Raw genomic sequence first — 21,839 nt, 5'->3', positions numbered from 1 at the left:
TCCACCAGCAGTAGCAGGACCACCCCGCCCCAGGGGGCCACCGCTGCCTCCACCAGCACCAGCACCAGCACCGGCCCCGGCACCAGCACACTGCACACGACCACGCTTCCTCCCTCCAGTGACACGCCTGCACAGCCTTTCACGACACGCACTACTTCTCAGCCCCCAGTCACATCATCGGTCACCCCCAGGCGCACCGCCAGCTCCCTGGCCTCCCACGCCTCCTCTCCAGTGACCACCGATACCTTCACCTCAGCCACGAGCCTGCCTCTGTCTTCTCCTCCTGCCTCAAGCGCACGGCCAGCCCCCACTTCCGCCCCGCACCCGAGCCCTCTCTCCACCTTGGTCACCACCATCCCCACCACCCAGGCCACGTCCACCCCTCCACCTCCCACTGGGACCCCCACCCCCATCGCAACGGGAATCACCACGCCCACTGACACCGCAACCCCCGCCACCTCCGCCTCGGTCACAACCCTCTGGCCCACTCCCTCCACCACCGACACCACCGCGACGGCCACCTCACCCCTGCGAACCACACCCAGCCCGACAACACCGCACACTACTCCAGGCAGCCCGTCCTCAACCTTCTACCCCACTGGAAGCACAGTCACGTCGGCAGTGGCCTCCTCCCCCTCTACCTCTGCCGGCCCGCACACCTCCACCACCCCAGCTCCATCTTCTGCCAGTACAGGCATCTCCACCGCCACGCCAACCACCACCAACTCCACATCCACTAGGACCCCTGGCTCACTGACCACCCTGACCGGCCTCAGCTCCAGCAAGTCACCAAGCCCCACAAGTGTCATGCCCTCTTCCGGCCCCCTGCACATCCCAGGCACCACTCTCGCTGTCACCACCACCTCTGCCCCGCTGCCTGCTACCACATCCCCGCTCACAAGTGCCCACGGCACTGCCACCCCCTCCCTCACCACCAGCACTCCGGTTCCATCCGCTGGCCCCTCTCCCACGCCTGCCAGCAGGCCCAAGGCCACTCAGGCCGAGAGTAGCCCTCCGCCGGCCACGAGCAGCAGCACACTGAGCACCAGCACGGTCCCACCTAGCAAGGACATGCCCTCACAGTCCCCCAGGACAGAGAGGACTTCCGTTCCGCCAATCACCTCATCCGTCACCCCCACAAACACAGTCGGCTCCCCCACCTCCCCCACTTCCTCTCGAGGGGCCGCCAAGACCGGGACCTCATCCACGAGCCTGCCTCTGTCCTCTCCTCCTGCCTCAAGCGCAGAGCCAGTCCCCACTTCCGCCCCCAACCCTAGCCCTCTCTCCACCTTGGTCACCACCATCCCCACCACCCAGGCCACGTCCACCCCTCCACCTCCCCCTAGTACTCCCAGCACCGCCACCGCCACCGCCACCGCCACCGCCACCACCACCATCACACGGGAAATCACCACTCCCGCCGACACGGCCGCCCCCGCCACCTCCATCACAACCCCTCTGCCCACCCCCTCCACGACAGGAACCACCGTGACAGCCACGGCACACCTGCGAACCACACCCACCCCGGCAGCCCCACGGAGTACCTCGGGCATCACTCCCCCAACCGCCTACTCCACGGGAGGCTCAAGCACATCTGCAGTTACCTCGCCTCTCCCTAGCCCTGCTTCCCTGCAGACATCCAGAACCCTAGCTCCGTCTCCTGAGCCTTCGGGCACGCCCACCAGCACACCCACCACCCGCTCCACATCCACCAGCCCCACTGCCTCCTTGACCATCACCACTGACCTCACCTCCACACCCACTCTCTCCAGCCTGGCCCCCACCCGCACGCGTGTCATCCCGTCCTCCCCCACCGTCCACACCACAGCCGCAACACTCAGTGCCCTCACCACCTCGGCCACGATGCCCGACACGACATCCGTGCCCCCAAGTACCCACCGCGCTGCCTCTCCCTCCGTCACTGCAGCCGCTCCCGGGACCTCTGCAGCCTCCCCTTCCACGTCCACCAGCAGTAGCAGGACCACCCCGCCCCAGGGGGCCACCGCTGCCTCCACCAGCACCAGCACCAGCACCGGCCCCGGCACCAGCACACTGCACACGACCACGCTTCCTCCCTCCAGTGACACGCCTGCACAGCCTTTCACGACACGCACTACTTCTCAGCCCCCAGTCACATCATCGGTCACCCCCAGGCGCACCGCCAGCTCCCTGGCCTCCCACGCCTCCTCTCCAGTGACCACCGATACCTTCACCTCAGCCACGAGCCTGCCTCTGTCTTCTCCTCCTGCCTCAAGCGCACGGCCAGCCCCCACTTCCGCCCCGCACCCGAGCCCTCTCTCCACCTTGGTCACCACCATCCCCACCACCCAGGCCACGTCCACCCCTCCACCTCCCACTGGGACCCCCACCCCCATCGCAACGGGAATCACCACGCCCACTGACACCGCAACCCCCGCCACCTCCGCCTCGGTCACAACCCTCTGGCCCACTCCCTCCACCACCGACACCACCGCGACGGCCACCTCACCCCTGCGAACCACACCCAGCCCGACAACACCGCACACTACTCCAGGCAGCCCGTCCTCAACCTTCTACCCCACTGGAAGCACAGTCACGTCGGCAGTGGCCTCCTCCCCCTCTACCTCTGCCGGCCCGCACACCTCCACCACCCCAGCTCCATCTTCTGCCAGTACAGGCATCTCCACCGCCACGCCAACCACCACCAACTCCACATCCACTAGGACCCCTGGCTCACTGACCACCCTGACCGGCCTCAGCTCCAGCAAGTCACCAAGCCCCACAAGTGTCATGCCCTCTTCCGGCCCCCTGCACATCCCAGGCACCACTCTCGCTGTCACCACCACCTCTGCCCCGCTGCCTGCTACCACATCCCCGCTCACAAGTGCCCACGGCACTGCCACCCCCTCCCTCACCACCAGCACTCCGGTTCCATCCGCTGGCCCCTCTCCCACGCCTGCCAGCAGGCCCAAGGCCACTCAGGCCGAGAGTAGCCCTCCGCCGGCCACGAGCAGCAGCACACTGAGCACCAGCACGGTCCCACCTAGCAAGGACATGCCCTCACAGTCCCCCAGGACAGAGAGGACTTCCGTTCCGCCAATCACCTCATCCGTCACCCCCACAAACACAGTCGGCTCCCCCACCTCCCCCACTTCCTCTCGAGGGGCCGCCAAGACCGGGACCTCATCCACGAGCCTGCCTCTGTCCTCTCCTCCTGCCTCAAGCGCAGAGCCAGTCCCCACTTCCGCCCCCAACCCTAGCCCTCTCTCCACCTTGGTCACCACCATCCCCACCACCCAGGCCACGTCCACCCCTCCACCTCCCCCTAGTACTCCCAGCACCGCCACCGCCACCGCCACCGCCACCGCCACCACCACCATCACACGGGAAATCACCACTCCCGCCGACACGGCCGCCCCCGCCACCTCCATCACAACCCCTCTGCCCACCCCCTCCACGACAGGAACCACCGTGACAGCCACGGCACACCTGCGAACCACACCCACCCCGGCAGCCCCACGGAGTACCTCGGGCATCACTCCCCCAACCGCCTACTCCACGGGAGGCTCAAGCACATCTGCAGTTACCTCGCCTCTCCCTAGCCCTGCTTCCCTGCAGACATCCAGAACCCTAGCTCCGTCTCCTGAGCCTTCGGGCACGCCCACCAGCACACCCACCACCCGCTCCACATCCACCAGCCCCACTGCCTCCTTGACCATCACCACTGACCTCACCTCCACACCCACTCTCTCCAGCCTGGCCCCCACCCGCACGCGTGTCATCCCGTCCTCCCCCACCGTCCACACCACAGCCGCAACACTCAGTGCCCTCACCACCTCGGCCACGATGCCCGACACGACATCCGTGCCCCCAAGTACCCACCGCGCTGCCTCTCCCTCCGTCACTGCAGCCGCTCCCGGGACCTCTGCAGCCTCCCCTTCCACGTCCACCAGCAGTAGCAGGACCACCCCGCCCCAGGGGGCCACCGCTGCCTCCACCAGCACCAGCACCAGCACCGGCCCCGGCACCAGCACACTGCACACGACCACGCTTCCTCCCTCCAGTGACACGCCTGCACAGCCTTTCACGACACGCACTACTTCTCAGCCCCCAGTCACATCATCGGTCACCCCCAGGCGCACCGCCAGCTCCCTGGCCTCCCACGCCTCCTCTCCAGTGACCACCGATACCTTCACCTCAGCCACGAGCCTGCCTCTGTCTTCTCCTCCTGCCTCAAGCGCACGGCCAGCCCCCACTTCCGCCCCGCACCCGAGCCCTCTCTCCACCTTGGTCACCACCATCCCCACCACCCAGGCCACGTCCACCCCTCCACCTCCCACTGGGACCCCCACCCCCATCGCAACGGGAATCACCACGCCCACTGACACCGCAACCCCCGCCACCTCCGCCTCGGTCACAACCCTCTGGCCCACTCCCTCCACCACCGACACCACCGCGACGGCCACCTCACCCCTGCGAACCACACCCAGCCCGACAACACCGCACACTACTCCAGGCAGCCCGTCCTCAACCTTCTACCCCACTGGAAGCACAGTCACGTCGGCAGTGGCCTCCTCCCCCTCTACCTCTGCCGGCCCGCACACCTCCACCACCCCAGCTCCATCTTCTGCCAGTACAGGCATCTCCACCGCCACGCCAACCACCACCAACTCCACATCCACTAGGACCCCTGGCTCACTGACCACCCTGACCGGCCTCAGCTCCAGCAAGTCACCAAGCCCCACAAGTGTCATGCCCTCTTCCGGCCCCCTGCACATCCCAGGCACCACTCTCGCTGTCACCACCACCTCTGCCCCGCTGCCTGCTACCACATCCCCGCTCACAAGTGCCCACGGCACTGCCACCCCCTCCCTCACCACCAGCACTCCGGTTCCATCCGCTGGCCCCTCTCCCACGCCTGCCAGCAGGCCCAAGGCCACTCAGGCCGAGAGTAGCCCTCCGCCGGCCACGAGCAGCAGCACACTGAGCACCAGCACGGTCCCACCTAGCAAGGACATGCCCTCACAGTCCCCCAGGACAGAGAGGACTTCCGTTCCGCCAATCACCTCATCCGTCACCCCCACAAACACAGTCGGCTCCCCCACCTCCCCCACTTCCTCTCGAGGGGCCGCCAAGACCGGGACCTCATCCACGAGCCTGCCTCTGTCCTCTCCTCCTGCCTCAAGCGCAGAGCCAGTCCCCACTTCCGCCCCCAACCCTAGCCCTCTCTCCACCTTGGTCACCACCATCCCCACCACCCAGGCCACGTCCACCCCTCCACCTCCCCCTAGTACTCCCAGCACCGCCACCGCCACCGCCACCGCCACCACCACCATCACACGGGAAATCACCACTCCCGCCGACACGGCCGCCCCCGCCACCTCCATCACAACCCCTCTGCCCACCCCCTCCACGACAGGAACCACCGTGACAGCCACGGCACACCTGCGAACCACACCCACCCCGGCAGCCCCACGGAGTACCTCGGGCATCACTCCCCCAACCGCCTACTCCACGGGAGGCTCAAGCACATCTGCAGTTACCTCGCCTCTCCCTAGCCCTGCTTCCCTGCAGACATCCAGAACCCTAGCTCCGTCTCCTGAGCCTTCGGGCACGCCCACCAGCACACCCACCACCCGCTCCACATCCACCAGCCCCACTGCCTCCTTGACCATCACCACTGACCTCACCTCCACACCCACTCTCTCCAGCCTGGCCCCCACCCGCACGCGTGTCATCCCGTCCTCCCCCACCGTCCACACCACAGCCGCAACACTCAGTGCCCTCACCACCTCGGCCACGATGCCCGACACGACATCCGTGCCCCCAAGTACCCACCGCGCTGCCTCTCCCTCCGTCACTGCAGCCGCTCCCGGGACCTCTGCAGCCTCCCCTTCCACGTCCACCAGCAGTAGCAGGACCACCCCGCCCCAGGGGGCCACCGCTGCCTCCACCAGCACCAGCACCAGCACCGGCCCCGGCACCAGCACACTGCACACGACCACGCTTCCTCCCTCCAGTGACACGCCTGCACAGCCTTTCACGACACGCACTACTTCTCAGCCCCCAGTCACATCATCGGTCACCCCCAGGCGCACCGCCAGCTCCCTGGCCTCCCACGCCTCCTCTCCAGTGACCACCGATACCTTCACCTCAGCCACGAGCCTGCCTCTGTCTTCTCCTCCTGCCTCAAGCGCACGGCCAGCCCCCACTTCCGCCCCGCACCCGAGCCCTCTCTCCACCTTGGTCACCACCATCCCCACCACCCAGGCCACGTCCACCCCTCCACCTCCCACTGGGACCCCCACCCCCATCGCAACGGGAATCACCACGCCCACTGACACCGCAACCCCCGCCACCTCCGCCTCGGTCACAACCCTCTGGCCCACTCCCTCCACCACCGACACCACCGCGACGGCCACCTCACCCCTGCGAACCACACCCAGCCCGACAACACCGCACACTACTCCAGGCAGCCCGTCCTCAACCTTCTACCCCACTGGAAGCACAGTCACGTCGGCAGTGGCCTCCTCCCCCTCTACCTCTGCCGGCCCGCACACCTCCACCACCCCAGCTCCATCTTCTGCCAGTACAGGCATCTCCACCGCCACGCCAACCACCACCAACTCCACATCCACTAGGACCCCTGGCTCACTGACCACCCTGACCAGCCTCAGCTCCAGCAAGTCACCAAGCCCCACAAGTGTCATGCCCTCTTCCGGCCCCCTGCACATCCCAGGCACCACTCTCGCTGTCACCACCACCTCTGCCCCGCTGCCTGCTACCACATCCCCGCTCACAAGTGCCCACGGCACTGCCACCCCCTCCCTCACCACCAGCACTCCGGTTCCATCCGCTGGCCCCTCTCCCACGCCTGCCAGCAGGCCCAAGGCCACTCAGGCCGAGAGTAGCCCTCCGCCGGCCACGAGCAGCAGCACACTGAGCACCAGCACGGTCCCACCTAGCAAGGACATGCCCTCACAGTCCCCCAGGACAGAGAGGACTTCCGTTCCGCCAATCACCTCATCCGTCACCCCCACAAACACAGTCGGCTCCCCCACCTCCCCCACTTCCTCTCGAGGGGCCGCCAAGACCGGGACCTCATCCACGAGCCTGCCTCTGTCCTCTCCTCCTGCCTCAAGCGCAGAGCCAGTCCCCACTTCCGCCCCCAACCCTAGCCCTCTCTCCACCTTGGTCACCACCATCCCCACCACCCAGGCCACGTCCACCCCTCCACCTCCCCCTAGTACTCCCAGCACCGCCACCGCCACCGCCACCGCCACCGCCACCGCCACCACCACCATCACACGGGAAATCACCACTCCCGCCGACACGGCCGCCCCCGCCACCTCCATCACAACCCCTCTGCCCACCCCCTCCACGACAGGAACCACCGTGACAGCCACGGCACACCTGCGAACCACACCCACCCCGGCAGCCCCACGGAGTACCTCGGGCATCACTCCCCCAACCGCCTACTCCACGGGAGGCTCAAGCACATCTGCAGTTACCTCGCCTCTCCCTAGCCCTGCTTCCCTGCAGACATCCAGAACCCTAGCTCCGTCTCCTGAGCCTTCGGGCACGCCCACCAGCACACCCACCACCCGCTCCACATCCACCAGCCCCACTGCCTCCTTGACCATCACCACTGACCTCACCTCCACACCCACTCTCTCCAGCCTGGCCCCCACCCGCACGCGTGTCATCCCGTCCTCCCCCACCGTCCACACCACAGCCGCAACACTCAGTGCCCTCACCACCTCGGCCACGATGCCCGACACGACATCCGTGCCCCCAAGTACCCACCGCGCTGCCTCTCCCTCCGTCACTGCAGCCGCTCCCGGGACCTCTGCAGCCTCCCCTTCCACGTCCACCAGCAGTAGCAGGACCACCCCGCCCCAGGGGGCCACCGCTGCCTCCACCAGCACCAGCACCAGCACCGGCCCCGGCACCAGCACACTGCACACGACCACGCTTCCTCCCTCCAGTGACACGCCTGCACAGCCTTTCACGACACGCACTACTTCTCAGCCCCCAGTCACATCATCGGTCACCCCCAGGCGCACCGCCAGCTCCCTGGCCTCCCACGCCTCCTCTCCAGTGACCACCGATACCTTCACCTCAGCCACGAGCCTGCCTCTGTCTTCTCCTCCTGCCTCAAGCGCACGGCCAGCCCCCACTTCCGCCCCGCACCCGAGCCCTCTCTCCACCTTGGTCACCACCATCCCCACCACCCAGGCCACGTCCACCCCTCCACCTCCCACTGGGACCCCCACCCCCATCGCAACGGGAATCACCACGCCCACTGACACCGCAACCCCCGCCACCTCCGCCTCGGTCACAACCCTCTGGCCCACTCCCTCCACCACCGACACCACCGCGACGGCCACCTCACCCCTGCGAACCACACCCAGCCCGACAACACCGCACACTACTCCAGGCAGCCCGTCCTCAACCTTCTACCCCACTGGAAGCACAGTCACGTCGGCAGTGGCCTCCTCCCCCTCTACCTCTGCCGGCCCGCACACCTCCACCACCCCAGCTCCATCTTCTGCCAGTACAGGCATCTCCACCGCCACGCCAACCACCACCAACTCCACATCCACTAGGACCCCTGGCTCACTGACCACCCTGACCGGCCTCAGCTCCAGCAAGTCACCAAGCCCCACAAGTGTCATGCCCTCTTCCGGCCCCCTGCACATCCCAGGCACCACTCTCGCTGTCACCACCACCTCTGCCCCGCTGCCTGCTACCACATCCCCGCTCACAAGTGCCCACGGCACTGCCACCCCCTCCCTCACCACCAGCACTCCGGTTCCATCCGCTGGCCCCTCTCCCACGCCTGCCAGCAGGCCCAACGCCACTCAGGCCGAGAGTAGCCCTCCGCCGGCCACGAGCAGCAGCACACTGAGCACCAGCACGGTCCCACCTAGCAAGGACATGCCCTCACAGTCCCCCAGGACAGAGAGGACTTCCGTTCCGCCAATCACCTCATCCGTCACCCCCACAAACACAGTCGGCTCCCCCACCTCCCCCACTTCCTCTCGAGGGGCCGCCAAGACCGGGACCTCATCCACGAGCCTGCCTCTGTCCTCTCCTCCTGCCTCAAGCGCAGAGCCAGTCCCCACTTCCGCCCCCAACCCTAGCCCTCTCTCCACCTTGGTCACCACCATCCCCACCACCCAGGCCACGTCCACCCCTCCACCTCCCCCTAGTACTCCCAGCACCGCCACCGCCACCGCCACCGCCACCGCCACCGCCACCACCACCATCACACGGGAAATCACCACTCCCGCCGACACGGCCGCCCCCGCCACCTCCATCACAACCCCTCTGCCCACCCCCTCCACGACAGGAACCACCGTGACAGCCACGGCACACCTGCGAACCACACCCACCCCGGCAGCCCCACGGAGTACCTCGGGCATCACTCCCCCAACCGCCTACTCCACGGGAGGCTCAAGCACATCTGCAGTTACCTCGCCTCTCCCTAGCCCTGCTTCCCTGCAGACATCCAGAACCCTAGCTCCGTCTCCTGAGCCTTCGGGCACGCCCACCAGCACACCCACCACCCGCTCCACATCCACCAGCCCCACTGCCTCCTTGACCATCACCACTGACCTCACCTCCACACCCACTCTCTCCAGCCTGGCCCCCACCCGCACGCGTGTCATCCCGTCCTCCCCCACCGTCCACACCACAGCCGCAACACTCAGTGCCCTCACCACCTCGGCCACGATGCCCGACACGACATCCGTGCCCCCAAGTACCCACCGCGCTGCCTCTCCCTCCGTCACTGCAGCCGCTCCCGGGACCTCTGCAGCCTCCCCTTCCACGTCCACCAGCAGTAGCAGGACCACCCCGCCCCAGGGGGCCACCGCTGCCTCCACCAGCACCAGCACCAGCACCGGCCCCGGCACCAGCACACTGCACACGACCACGCTTCCTCCCTCCAGTGACACGCCTGCACAGCCTTTCACGACACGCACTACTTCTCAGCCCCCAGTCACATCATCGGTCACCCCCAGGCGCACCGCCAGCTCCCTGGCCTCCCACGCCTCCTCTCCAGTGACCACCGATACCTTCACCTCAGCCACGAGCCTGCCTCTGTCTTCTCCTCCTGCCTCAAGCGCACGGCCAGCCCCCACTTCCGCCCCGCACCCGAGCCCTCTCTCCACCTTGGTCACCACCATCCCCACCACCCAGGCCACGTCCACCCCTCCACCTCCCACTGGGACCCCCACCCCCATCGCAACGGGAATCACCACGCCCACTGACACCGCAACCCCCGCCACCTCCGCCTCGGTCACAACCCTCTGGCCCACTCCCTCCACCACCGACACCACCGCGACGGCCACCTCACCCCTGCGAACCACACCCAGCCCGACAACACCGCACACTACTCCAGGCAGCCCGTCCTCAACCTTCTACCCCACTGGAAGCACAGTCACGTCGGCAGTGGCCTCCTCCCCCTCTACCTCTGCCGGCCCGCACACCTCCACCACCCCAGCTCCATCTTCTGCCAGTACAGGCATCTCCACCGCCACGCCAACCACCACCAACTCCACATCCACTAGGACCCCTGGCTCACTGACCACCCTGACCGGCCTCAGCTCCAGCAAGTCACCAAGCCCCACAAGTGTCATGCCCTCTTCCGGCCCCCTGCACATCCCAGGCACCACTCTCGCTGTCACCACCACCTCTGCCCCGCTGCCTGCTACCACATCCCCGCTCACAAGTGCCCACGGCACTGCCACCCCCCTCCCTCACCACCAGCACTCCGGTTCCATCCGCTGGCCCCTCTCCCACGCCTGCCAGCAGGCCCAAGGCCACTCAGGCCGAGAGTAGCCCTCCGCCGGCCACGAGCAGCAGCACACTGAGCACCAGCACGGTCCCACCTAGCAAGGACATGCCCTCACAGTCCCCCAGGACAGAGAGGACTTCCGTTCCGCCAATCACCTCATCCGTCACCCCCACAAACACAGTCGGCTCCCCCACCTCCCCCACTTCCTCTCGAGGGGCCGCCAAGACCGGGACCTCATCCACGAGCCTGCCTCTGTCCTCTCCTCCTGCCTCAAGCGCAGAGCCAGTCCCCACTTCCGCCCCCAACCCTAGCCCTCTCTCCACCTTGGTCACCACCATCCCCACCACCCAGGCCACGTCCACCCCTCCACCTCCCCCTAGTACTCCCAGCACCGCCACCGCCACCGCCACCAGCCACCGCCACCACCACCATCACACGGGAAATCACCACTCCCGCCGACACGGCCGCCCCCGCCACCTCCATCACAACCCCTCTGCCCACCCCCTCCACGACAGGAACCACCGTGACAGCCACGGCACACCTGCGAACCACACCCACCCCGGCAGCCCCACGGAGTACCTCGGGCATCACTCCCCCAACCGCCTACTCCACGGGAGGCTCAAGCACATCTGCAGTTACCTCGCCTCTCCCTAGCCCTGCTTCCCTGCAGACATCCAGAACCCTAGCTCCGTCTCCTGAGCCTTCGGGCACGCCCACCAGCACACCCACCACCCGCTCCACATCCACCAGCCCCACTGCCTCCTTGACCATCACCACTGACCTCACCTCCACACCCACTCTCTCCAGCCTGGCCCCCACCCGCACGCGTGTCATCCCGTCCTCCCCCACCGTCCACACCACAGCCGCAACACTCAGTGCCCTCACCACCTCGGCCACGATGCCCGACACGACATCCGTGCCCCCAAGTACCCACCGCGCTGCCTCTCCCTCCGTCACTGCAGCCGCTCCCGGGACCTCTGCAGCCTCCCCTTCCACGTCCACCAGCAGTAGCAGGACCACCCCGCCCCAGGGGGCCACCGCTGCCTCCACCAGCACCAGCACCAGCACCGGCCCCGGCACCAGCACACTGCACACGACCACGCTTCCTCCCTCCAGTGACACGCCTGCACAGCCTTTCACGACACGCACTACTTCTCAGCCCCCAGTCACATCATCAGTCACCCCCAGGCGCACCGCCAGCTCCCTGGCCTCCCACGCCTCCTCTCCAGTGACCACCGATACCTTCACCTCAGCCACGAGCCTGCCTCTGTCTTCTCCTCCTGCCTCAAGCGCACGGCCAGCCCCCACTTCCGCCCCGCACCCGAGCCCTCTCTCCACCTTGGTCACCACCATCCCCACCACCCAGGCCACGTCCACCCCTCCACCTCCCACTGGGACCCCCACCCCCATCGCAACGGGAATCACCACGCCCACTGACACCGCAACCCCCGCCACCTCCGCCTCGGTCACAACCCTCTGGCCCACTCCCTCCACCACCGACACCACCGCGACGGCCACCTCACCCCTGCGAACCACACCCAGCCCGACAACACCGCACACTACTCCAGGCAGCCCGTCCTCAACCTTCTACCCCACTGGAAGCACAGTCACGTCGGCAGTGGCCTCCTCCCCCTCTACCTCTGCCGGCCCGCACACCTCCACCACCCCAGCTCCATCTTCTGCCAGTACAGGCATCTCCATCGCCACGCCAACCACCACCAACTCCACATCCACTAGGACCCCTGGCTCACTGACCACCCTGACCAACCTCAGCTCCAGCAAGTCACCAAGCCCCACAAGTGTCATGCCCTCTTCCGGCCCCCTGCACATCCCAGGCACCACTCTCGCTGTCACCACCACCTCTGCCCCGCTGCCTGCTACCACATCCCCGCTCACAAGTGCCCACGGCACTGCCACCCCCTCCCTCACCACCAGCACTCCGGTTCCATCCGCTGGCCCCTCTCCCACGCCTGCCAGCAGGCCCAAGGCCACTCAGGCCGAGAGTAGCCCTCCGCCGGCCACGAGCAGCAGCACACTGAGCACCAGCACGGTCCCACCTAGCAAGGACATGCCCTCACAGTCCCCCAGGACAGAGAGGACTTCCGTTCCGCCAATCACCTCATCCGTCACCCCCACAAACACAGTCGGCTCCCCCACCTCCCCCACTTCCTCTCGAGGGGCCGCCAAGACCGGACCTCATCCACGAGCCTGCCTCTGTCCTCTCCTCCTGCCTCAAGCGCAGAGCCAGTCCCCACTTCCGCCCCCAACCCTAGCCCTCTCTCCACCTTGGTCACCACCATCCCCACCACCCAGGCCACGTCCACCCCTCCACCTCCCCCTAGTACTCCCAGCACCGCCACCGCCACCGCCACCGCCACCCGCCACCACCACCATCACACGGGAAATCACCACTCCCGCCGACACGGCCGCCCCCGCCACCTCCATCACAACCCCTCTGCCCACCCCCTCCACGACAGGAACCACCGTGACAGCCACGGCACACCTGCGAACCACACCCACCCCGGCAGCCCCACGGAGTACCTCGGGCATCACTCCCCCAACCGCCTACTCCACGGGAGGCTCAAGCACATCTGCAGTTACCTCGCCTCTCCCTAGCCCTGCTTCCCTGCAGACATCCAGAACCCTAGCTCCGTCTCCTGAGCCTTCGGGCACGCCCACCAGCACACCCACCACCCGCTCCACATCCACCAGCCCCACTGCCTCCTTGACCATCACCACTGACCTCACCTCCACACCCACTCTCTCCAGCCTGGCCCCCACCCGCACGCGTGTCATCCCGTCCTCCCCCACCGTCCACACCACAGCCGCAACACTCAGTGCCCTCACCACCTCGGCCACGATGCCCGACACGACATCCGTGCCCCCAAGTACCCACCGCGCTGCCTCTCCCTCCGTCACTGCAGCCGCTCCCGGGACCTCTGCAGCCTCCCCTTCCACGTCCACCAGCAGTAGCAGGACCACCCCGCCCCAGGGGGCCACCGCTGCCTCCACCAGCACCAGCACCAGCACCGGCCCCGGCACCAGCACACTGCACACGACCACGCTTCCTCCCTCCAGTGACACGCCTGCACAGCCTTTCACGACACGCACTACTTCTCAGCCCCCAGTCACATCATCAGTCACCCCCAGGCGCACCGCCAGCTCCCTGGCCTCCCACGCCTCCTCTCCAGTGACCACCGATACCTTCACCTCAGCCACGAGCCTGCCTCTGTCTTCTCCTCCTGCCTCAAGCGCACGGCCAGCCCCCACTTCCGCCCCGCACCCGAGCCCTCTCTCCACCTTGGTCACCACCATCCCCACCACCCAGGCCACGTCCACCCCTCCACCTCCCACTGGGACCCCCACCCCCATCGCAACGGGAATCACCACGCCCACTGACACCGCAACCCCCGCCACCTCCGCCTCGGTCACAACCCTCTGGCCCACTCCCTCCACCACCGACACCACCGCGACGGCCACCTCACCCCTGCGAACCACACCCAGCCCGACAACACCGCACACTACTCCAGGCAGCCCGTCCTCAACCTTCTACCCCACTGGAAGCACAGTCACGTCGGCAGTGGCCTCCTCCCCCTCTACCTCTGCCGGCCCGCACACCTCCACCACCCCAGCTCCATCTTCTGCCAGTACAGGCATCTCCATCGCCACGCCAACCACCACCAACTCCACATCCACTAGGACCCCTGGCTCACTGACCACCCTGACCAACCTCAGCTCCAGCAAGTCACCAAGCCCCACAAGTGTCATGCCCTCTTCCGGCCCCCTGCACATCCCAGGCACCACTCTCGCTGTCACCACCACCTCTGCCCCGCTGCCTGCTACCACATCCCCGCTCACAAGTGCCCACGGCACTGCCACCCCCTCCCTCACCACCAGCACTCCGGTTCCATCCGCTGGCCCCTCTCCCACGCCTGCCAGCAGGCCCAAGGCCACTCAGGCCGAGAGTAGCCCTCCGCCGGCCACGAGCAGCAGCACACTGAGCACCAGCACGGTCCCACCTAGCAAGGACATGCCCTCACAGTCCCCCAGGACAGAGAGGACTTCCGTTCCGCCAATCACCTCATCCGTCACCCCCACAAAACAGTCGAGCGCTGCGTCTCCCCCACTTCCTCTCGAGGGGCCGCCAAGACCGGGACCTCATCCACGAGCCTGCCTCTGTCCTCTCCTCCTGCCTCAAGCGCAGAGCCAGTCCCCACTTCCGCCCCCAACCCTAGCCCTCTCTCCACCTTGGTCACCACCATCCCCACCACCCAGGCCACGTCCACCCCTCCACCTCCCCCTAGTACTCCCAGCACCGCCACCGCCACCGCCACCGCCACCGCCACCACCACCATCACACGGGAAATCACCACTCCCGCCGACACGGCCGCCCCCGCCACCTCCATCACAACCCCTCTGCCCACCCCCTCCACGACAGGAACCACCGTGACAGCCACGGCACACCTGCGAACCACACCACCCCGGCAGCCCCACGGAGTACCTCGGGCATCACTCCCCCAACCGCCTACTCCACGGGAGGCTCAAGCACATCTGCAGTTACCTCGCCTCTCCCTAGCCCTGCTTCCCTGCAGACATCCAGAACCCTAGCTCCGTCTCCTGAGCCTTCGGGCACGCCCACCAGCACACCCACCACCCGCTCCACATCCACCAGCCCCACTGCCTCCTTGACCATCACCACTGACCCTCACCTCCACACCCACTCTCTCCAGCCTGGCCCCCACCCGCACGCGTGTCATCCCGTCCTCCCCCACCGTCCACACCACAGCCGCAACACTCAGTGCCCTCACCACCTCGGCCACGATGCCCGACACGACATCCGTGCCCCCAAGTACCCACCGCGCTGCCTCTCCCTCCGTCACTGCAGCCGCTCCCGGACCTCTGCAGCCTCCCCTTCCACGTCCACCAGCAGTAGCAGGACCACCCCGCCCCAGGGGGCCACCGCTGCCTCCACCAGCACCAGCACCAGCACCGGCCCCGGCACCAGCACACTGCACACGACCACGCTTCCTCCCTCCAGTGACACGCCTGCACAGCCTTTCACGACACGCACTACTTCTCAGCCCCCAGTCACATCATCGGTCACCCCCAGGCGCACCGCCAGCTCCCTGGCCTCCCACGCCTCCTCTCCAGTGACCACCGATACCTTCACCTCAGCCACGAGCCTGCCTCTGTCTTCTCCTCCTGCCTCAAGCGCACGGCCAGCCCCCACTTCCGCCCCGCACCCGAGCCCTCTCTCCACCTTGGTCACCACCATCCCCACCACCCAGGCCACGTCCACCCCTCCACCTCCCACTGGGACCCCCACCCCCATCGCAACGGGAATCACCACGCCCACTGACACCGCAACCCCCGCCACCTCCGCCTCGGTCACAACCCTCTGGCCCACTCCCTCCACCACCGACACCACCGCGACGGCCACCTCACCCCTGCGAACCACACCCAGCCCGACAACACCGCACACTACTCCAGGCAGCCCGTCCTCAACCTTCTACCCCACTGGAAGCACAGTCACGTCGGCAGTGGCCTCCTCCCCCTCTACCTCTGCCGGCCCGCACACCTCCACCACCCCAGCTCCATCTTCTGCACAGTCGAGCGCTGCGTAACCACCACCAACTCCACATCCACTAGGACCCCTGGCTCACTGACCACCCTGACCCCCGGCCTCAGCTCCAGCAAGTCACCCAAGCCCCACAAGTGTCATGCCCTCTTCCGGCCCCCTGCACATCCCAGGCACCACTCTCGCTGTCACCACCACCTCTGCCCCGCTGCCTGCTACCACATCCCCGCTCACAAGTGCCCACGGCACTGCCACCCCCCTCCCTCACCACCAGCACTCCGGTTCCATCCGCTGGCCCCTCTCCCACGCCTGCCAGCAGGCCCAAGCCACTCAGGCCGAGAGTAGCCCTCCGCCGGCCACGAGCAGCAGCACACTGAGCACCAGCACGGTCCCCACCTAGCAAGGACATGCCCTCACAGTCCCCCAGGACAGAGAGGACTTCCGTTCCGCCAATCACCTCATCCGTCACCCCCACAAACACAGTCGGCTCCCCCACCTCCCCCACTTCCTCTCGAGGGGCCGCCAAGACCGGGACCTCATCCACGAGCCTGCCTCTGTCCTCTCCTCCTGCCTCAAGCGCAGAGCCAGTCCCCACTTCCGCCCCAACCCTAGCCCTCTCTCCACCTTGGTCACCACCATCCCCACCACCCAGGCCACGTCCACCCCTCCACCTCCCCCTAGTACTCCCAGCACCGCCACCGCCACCGCCACCCGCCACCGCCACCACCACCATCACACGGGAAATCACCCACTCCCGCCGACACGGCCGCCCCCCCGCCACCTCCATCACAACCCCTCTGCCCACCCCCTCCACGACAGGAACCACCGTGACAGCCACGGCACACCTGCGAACCACACCACCACCCCGGCAGCCCCACGGAGTACCTCGGCATCACTCCCCCAACCGCCTACTCCACGGGAGGCTCAAGCACATCTGGCAGTTACCTCGCCTCTCCTAGCCCATGCTTCCCTGCAGACATCCAGAACCCTAGCTCCGTCTCCTGAGCCTTCGGGCACGCCCCACCAGCACACCCACCACCCGCTCCACATCCACCAGCCCCACTGCCTCCTTGACCATCACCACTGACCTCACCTCCACACCCACTCTCTCCAGCCTGGCCCCCACCCGCACGCGTGTCATCCCGTCCTCCCCACCGTCCACACCACAGCCGCAACACTCAGTGCCCTCACCACCTCGGCCACGATGCCCGACACGACATCCGTGCCCCCAAGTACCCACCGCGCTGCCTCTCCCTCCGTCACTGCAGCCGCTCCCGGGACCTCTGCAGCCTCCCCTTCCACGTCCACCAGCAGTAGCAGGACCACCCCCGCCCCAGGGGGCCACCGCTGCCTCCACCAGCACCAGCACCAGCACCGGCCCCCGGCACCAGCACACTGCACACGACCACGCTTCCTCCCTCCAGTGACACGCCTGCACAGCCTTTCACGACACGCACTACTTCTCAGCCCCCAGTCACATCATCGGTCACCCCAGGCGCACCGCCAGCTCCCTGGCCTCCCACGCCTCCTCTCCAGTGACCACCGATACCTTCACCTCAGCCACGAGCCTGCCTCTGTCTTCTCCTCCTGCCTCAAGCGCACGGCCAGCCCCCACTTCCGCCCCGCACCCGAGCCCTCTCTCCACCTTGGTCACCACCATCCCCCACCACCCAGGCCACGTCCACCCCTCCACCTCCCACTGGGACCCCCACCCCCATCGCAACGGGAATCACCACGCCCACTGACACCGCAACCCCCGCCACCTCCGCCTCGGTCACAACCCTCTGGCCCACTCCCTCCACCACCGACACCACCGCGACGGCCACCTCACCCCTGCGAACCACACCCAGCCCGACAACACCGCACACTACTCCAGGCAGCCCGTCCTCAACCTTCTACCCCACTGGAAGCACAGTCACGTCGGCAGTGGCCTCCTCCCCCTCTACCTCTGCCGGCCCGCACACCTCCACCACCCCAGCTCCATCTTCTGCCAGTACAGGCATCTCCACCGCCACGCCAACCACCACCAACTCCACATCCACTAGGACCCCTGGCTCACTGACCACCCTGACCGGCCTCAGCTCCAGCAAGTCACCAAGCCCCACAAGTGTCATGCCCTCTTCCGGCCCCCTGCACATCCCAGGCACCACTCTCGCTGTCACCACCACCTCTGCCCCGCTGCCTGCTACCACATCCCCGCTCACAAGTGCCCACGGCACTGCCACCCCCTCCCTCACCACCAGCACTCCGGTTCCATCCGCTGGCCCCTCTCCCACGCCTGCCAGCAGGCCCAAGGCCACTCAGGCCGAGAGTAGCCCTCCGCCGGCCACGAGCAGCAGCACACTGAGCACCAGCACGGTCCCACCTAGCAAGGACATGCCCTCACAGTCCCCCAGGACAGAGAGGACTTCCGTTCCGCCAATCACCTCATCCGTCACCCCCACAAACACAGTCGGCTCCCCCACCTCCCCCACTTCCTCTCGAGGGGCCGCCAAGACCGGGACCTCATCCACGAGCCTGCCTCTGTCCTCTCCTCCTGCCTCAAGCGCAGAGCCAGTCCCCACTTCCGCCCCCAACCCTAGCCCTCTCTCCACCTTGGTCACCACCATCCCCACCACCCAGGCCACGTCCACCCCTCCACCTCCCCCTAGTACTCCCAGCACCGCCACCGCCACCGCCACCGCCACCGCCACCACCACCATCACACGGGAAATCACCACTCCCGCCGACACGGCCGCCCCCGCCACCTCCATCACAACCCCTCTGCCCACCCCCTCCACGACAGGAACCACCGTGACAGCCACGGCACACCTGCGAACCACACCCACCCCGGCAGCCCCACGGAGTACCTCGGGCATCACTCCCCCAACCGCCTACTCCACGGGAGGCTCAAGCACATCTGCAGTTACCTCGCCTCTCCCTAGCCCTGCTTCCCTGCAGACATCCAGAACCCTAGCTCCGTCTCCTGAGCCTTCGGGCACGCCCACCAGCACACCCACCACCCGCTCCACATCCACCAGCCCCACTGCCTCCTTGACCATCACCACTGACCTCACCTCCACACCCACTCTCTCCAGCCTGGCCCCCACCCGCACGCGTGTCATCCCGTCCTCCCCCACCGTCCACACCACAGCCGCAACACTCAGTGCCCTCACCACCTCGGCCACGATGCCCGACACGACATCCGTGCCCCCAAGTACCCACCGCGCTGCCTCTCCCTCCGTCACTGCAGCCGCTCCCGGGACCTCTGCAGCCTCCCCTTCCACGTCCACCAGCAGTAGCAGGACCACCCCGCCCCAGGGGGCCACCGCTGCCTCCACCAGCACCAGCACCAGCACCGGCCCCGGCACCAGCACACTGCACACGACCACGCTTCCTCCCTCCAGTGACACGCCTGCACAGCCTTTCACGACACGCACTACTTCTCAGCCCCCAGTCACATCATCGGTCACCCCCAGGCGCACCGCCAGCTCCCTGGCCTCCCACGCCTCCTCTCCAGTGACCACCGATACCTTCACCTCAGCCACGAGCCTGCCTCTGTCTTCTCCTCCTGCCTCAAGCGCACGGCCAGCCCCCACTTCCGCCCCGCACCCGAGCCCTCTCTCCACCTTGGTCACCACCATCCCCACCACCCAGGCCACGTCCACCCCTCCACCTCCCACTGGGACCCCCACCCCCATCGCAACGGGAATCACCACGCCCACTGACACCGCAACCCCCGCCACCTCCGCCTCGGTCACAACCCTCTGGCCCACTCCCTCCACCACCGACACCACCGCGACGGCCACCTCACCCCTGCGAACCACACCCAGCCCGACAACACCGCACACTACTCCAGGCAGCCCGTCCTCAACCTTCTACCCCACTGGAAGCACAGTCACGTCGGCAGTGGCCTCCTCCCCCTCTACCTCTGCCGGCCCGCACACCTCCACCACCCCAGCTCCATCTTCTGCCAGTACAGGCATCTCCATCGCCACGCCAACCACCACCAACTCCACATCCACTAGGACCCCTGGCTCACTGACCACCCTGACCGGCCTCAGCTCCAGCAAGTCACCAAGCCCCACAAGTGTCATGCCCTCTTCCGGCCCCCTGCACATCCCAGGCACCACTCTCGCTGTCACCACCACCTCTGCCCCGCTGCCTGCTACCACATCCCCGCTCACAAGTGCCCACGGCACTGCCACCCCCTCCCTCACCACCAGCACTCCGGTTCCATCCGCTGGCCCCTCTCCCACGCCTGCCAGCAGGCCCAAGGCCACTCAGGCCGAGAGTAGCCCTCCGCCGGCCACGAGCAGCAGCACACTGAGCACCAGCACGGTCCCACCTAGCAAGGACATGCCCTCACAGTCCCCCAGGACAGAGAGGACTTCCGTTCCGCCAATCACCTCATCCGTCACCCCCACAAACACAATCGGCTCCCCCACCTCCCCCACTTCCTCTCGAGGGGCCGCCAAGACCGGGACCTCATCCACGAGCCTGCCTCTGTCCTCTCCTCCTGCCTCAAGCGCAGAGCCAGTCCCCACTTCCGCCCCCAACCCTAGCCCTCTCTCCACCTTGGTCACCACCATCCCCACCACCCAGGCCACGTCCACCCCTCCACCTCCCCCTAGTACTCCCAGCACCGCCACCGCCACCGCCACCGCCACCGCCACCACCACCATCACACGGGAAATCACCACTCCCGCCGACACGGCCGCCCCCGCCACCTCCATCACAACCCCTCTGCCCACCCCCTCCACGACAGGAACCACCGTGACAGCCACGGCACACCTGCGAACCACACCCACCCCGGCAGCCCCACGGAGTACCTCGGGCATCACTCCCCCAACCGCCTACTCCACGGGAGGCTCAAGCACATCTGCAGTTACCTCGCCTCTCCCTAGCCCTGCTTCCCTGCAGACATCCAGAACCCTAGCTCCGTCTCCTGAGCCTTCGGGCACGCCCACCAGCACACCCACCACCCGCTCCACATCCACCAGCCCCACTGCCTCCTTGACCATCACCACTGACCTCACCTCCACACCCACTCTCTCCAGCCTGGCCCCCACCCGCACGCGTGTCATCCCGTCCTCCCCCACCGTCCACACCACAGCCGCAACACTCAGTGCCCTCACCACCTCGGCCACGATGCCCGACACGACATCCGTGCCCCCAAGTACCCACCGCGCTGCCTCTCCCTCCGTCACTGCAGCCGCTCCCGGGACCTCTGCAGCCTCCCCTTCCACGTCCACCAGCAGTAGCAGGACCACCCCGCCCCAGGGGGCCACCGCTGCCTCCACCAGCACCAGCACCAGCACCGGCCCCGGCACCAGCACACTGCACACGACCACGCTTCCTCCCTCCAGTGACACGCCTGCACAGCCTTTCACGACACGCACTACTTCTCAGCCCCCAGTCACATCATCGGTCACCCCCAGGCGCACCGCCAGCTCCCTGGCCTCCCACGCCTCCTCTCCAGTGACCACCGATACCTTC

The 21,839-nt window shown here is 67.3% G+C and overlaps 2 protein-coding genes across 2 annotated transcripts in view; both read left to right on the top strand.

Moving 5' to 3' along the window:
- Positions 1 to 21,839, top strand: part of LOC105092402 (mucin-12) — a 106,138-nt gene that overhangs the window by 16,928 nt on the left and 67,371 nt on the right. The window lies entirely within an intron of this gene.
- LOC135319254 (mucin-3B-like) overlaps positions 16,504 to 21,839 on the top strand; it is a 36,976-nt gene continuing 31,640 nt past the window's right edge. The window contains exons 1-6 of the mRNA XM_064478759.1: positions 16,504 to 16,702; positions 17,043 to 17,242; positions 18,036 to 18,748; positions 19,013 to 19,859; positions 19,998 to 20,710; positions 20,975 to 21,821. Coding sequence (XP_064334829.1) covers positions 16,504 to 16,702; positions 17,043 to 17,242; positions 18,036 to 18,748; positions 19,013 to 19,859; positions 19,998 to 20,710; positions 20,975 to 21,821 — 3,519 coding nt within the window. The remainder of the gene's footprint in view (positions 16,703 to 17,042; positions 17,243 to 18,035; positions 18,749 to 19,012; positions 19,860 to 19,997; positions 20,711 to 20,974; positions 21,822 to 21,839) is intronic.

Source organism: Camelus dromedarius, chromosome 24 (genome assembly GCF_036321535.1).
Source record: "Camelus dromedarius isolate mCamDro1 chromosome 24, mCamDro1.pat, whole genome shotgun sequence".
Lineage (NCBI taxonomy): Eukaryota > Metazoa > Chordata > Mammalia > Artiodactyla > Camelidae > Camelus > Camelus dromedarius.
The sequence above is the reverse complement of the archived record's forward strand: the minus strand, read 5'-3'. Positions and strand labels throughout refer to the sequence as shown.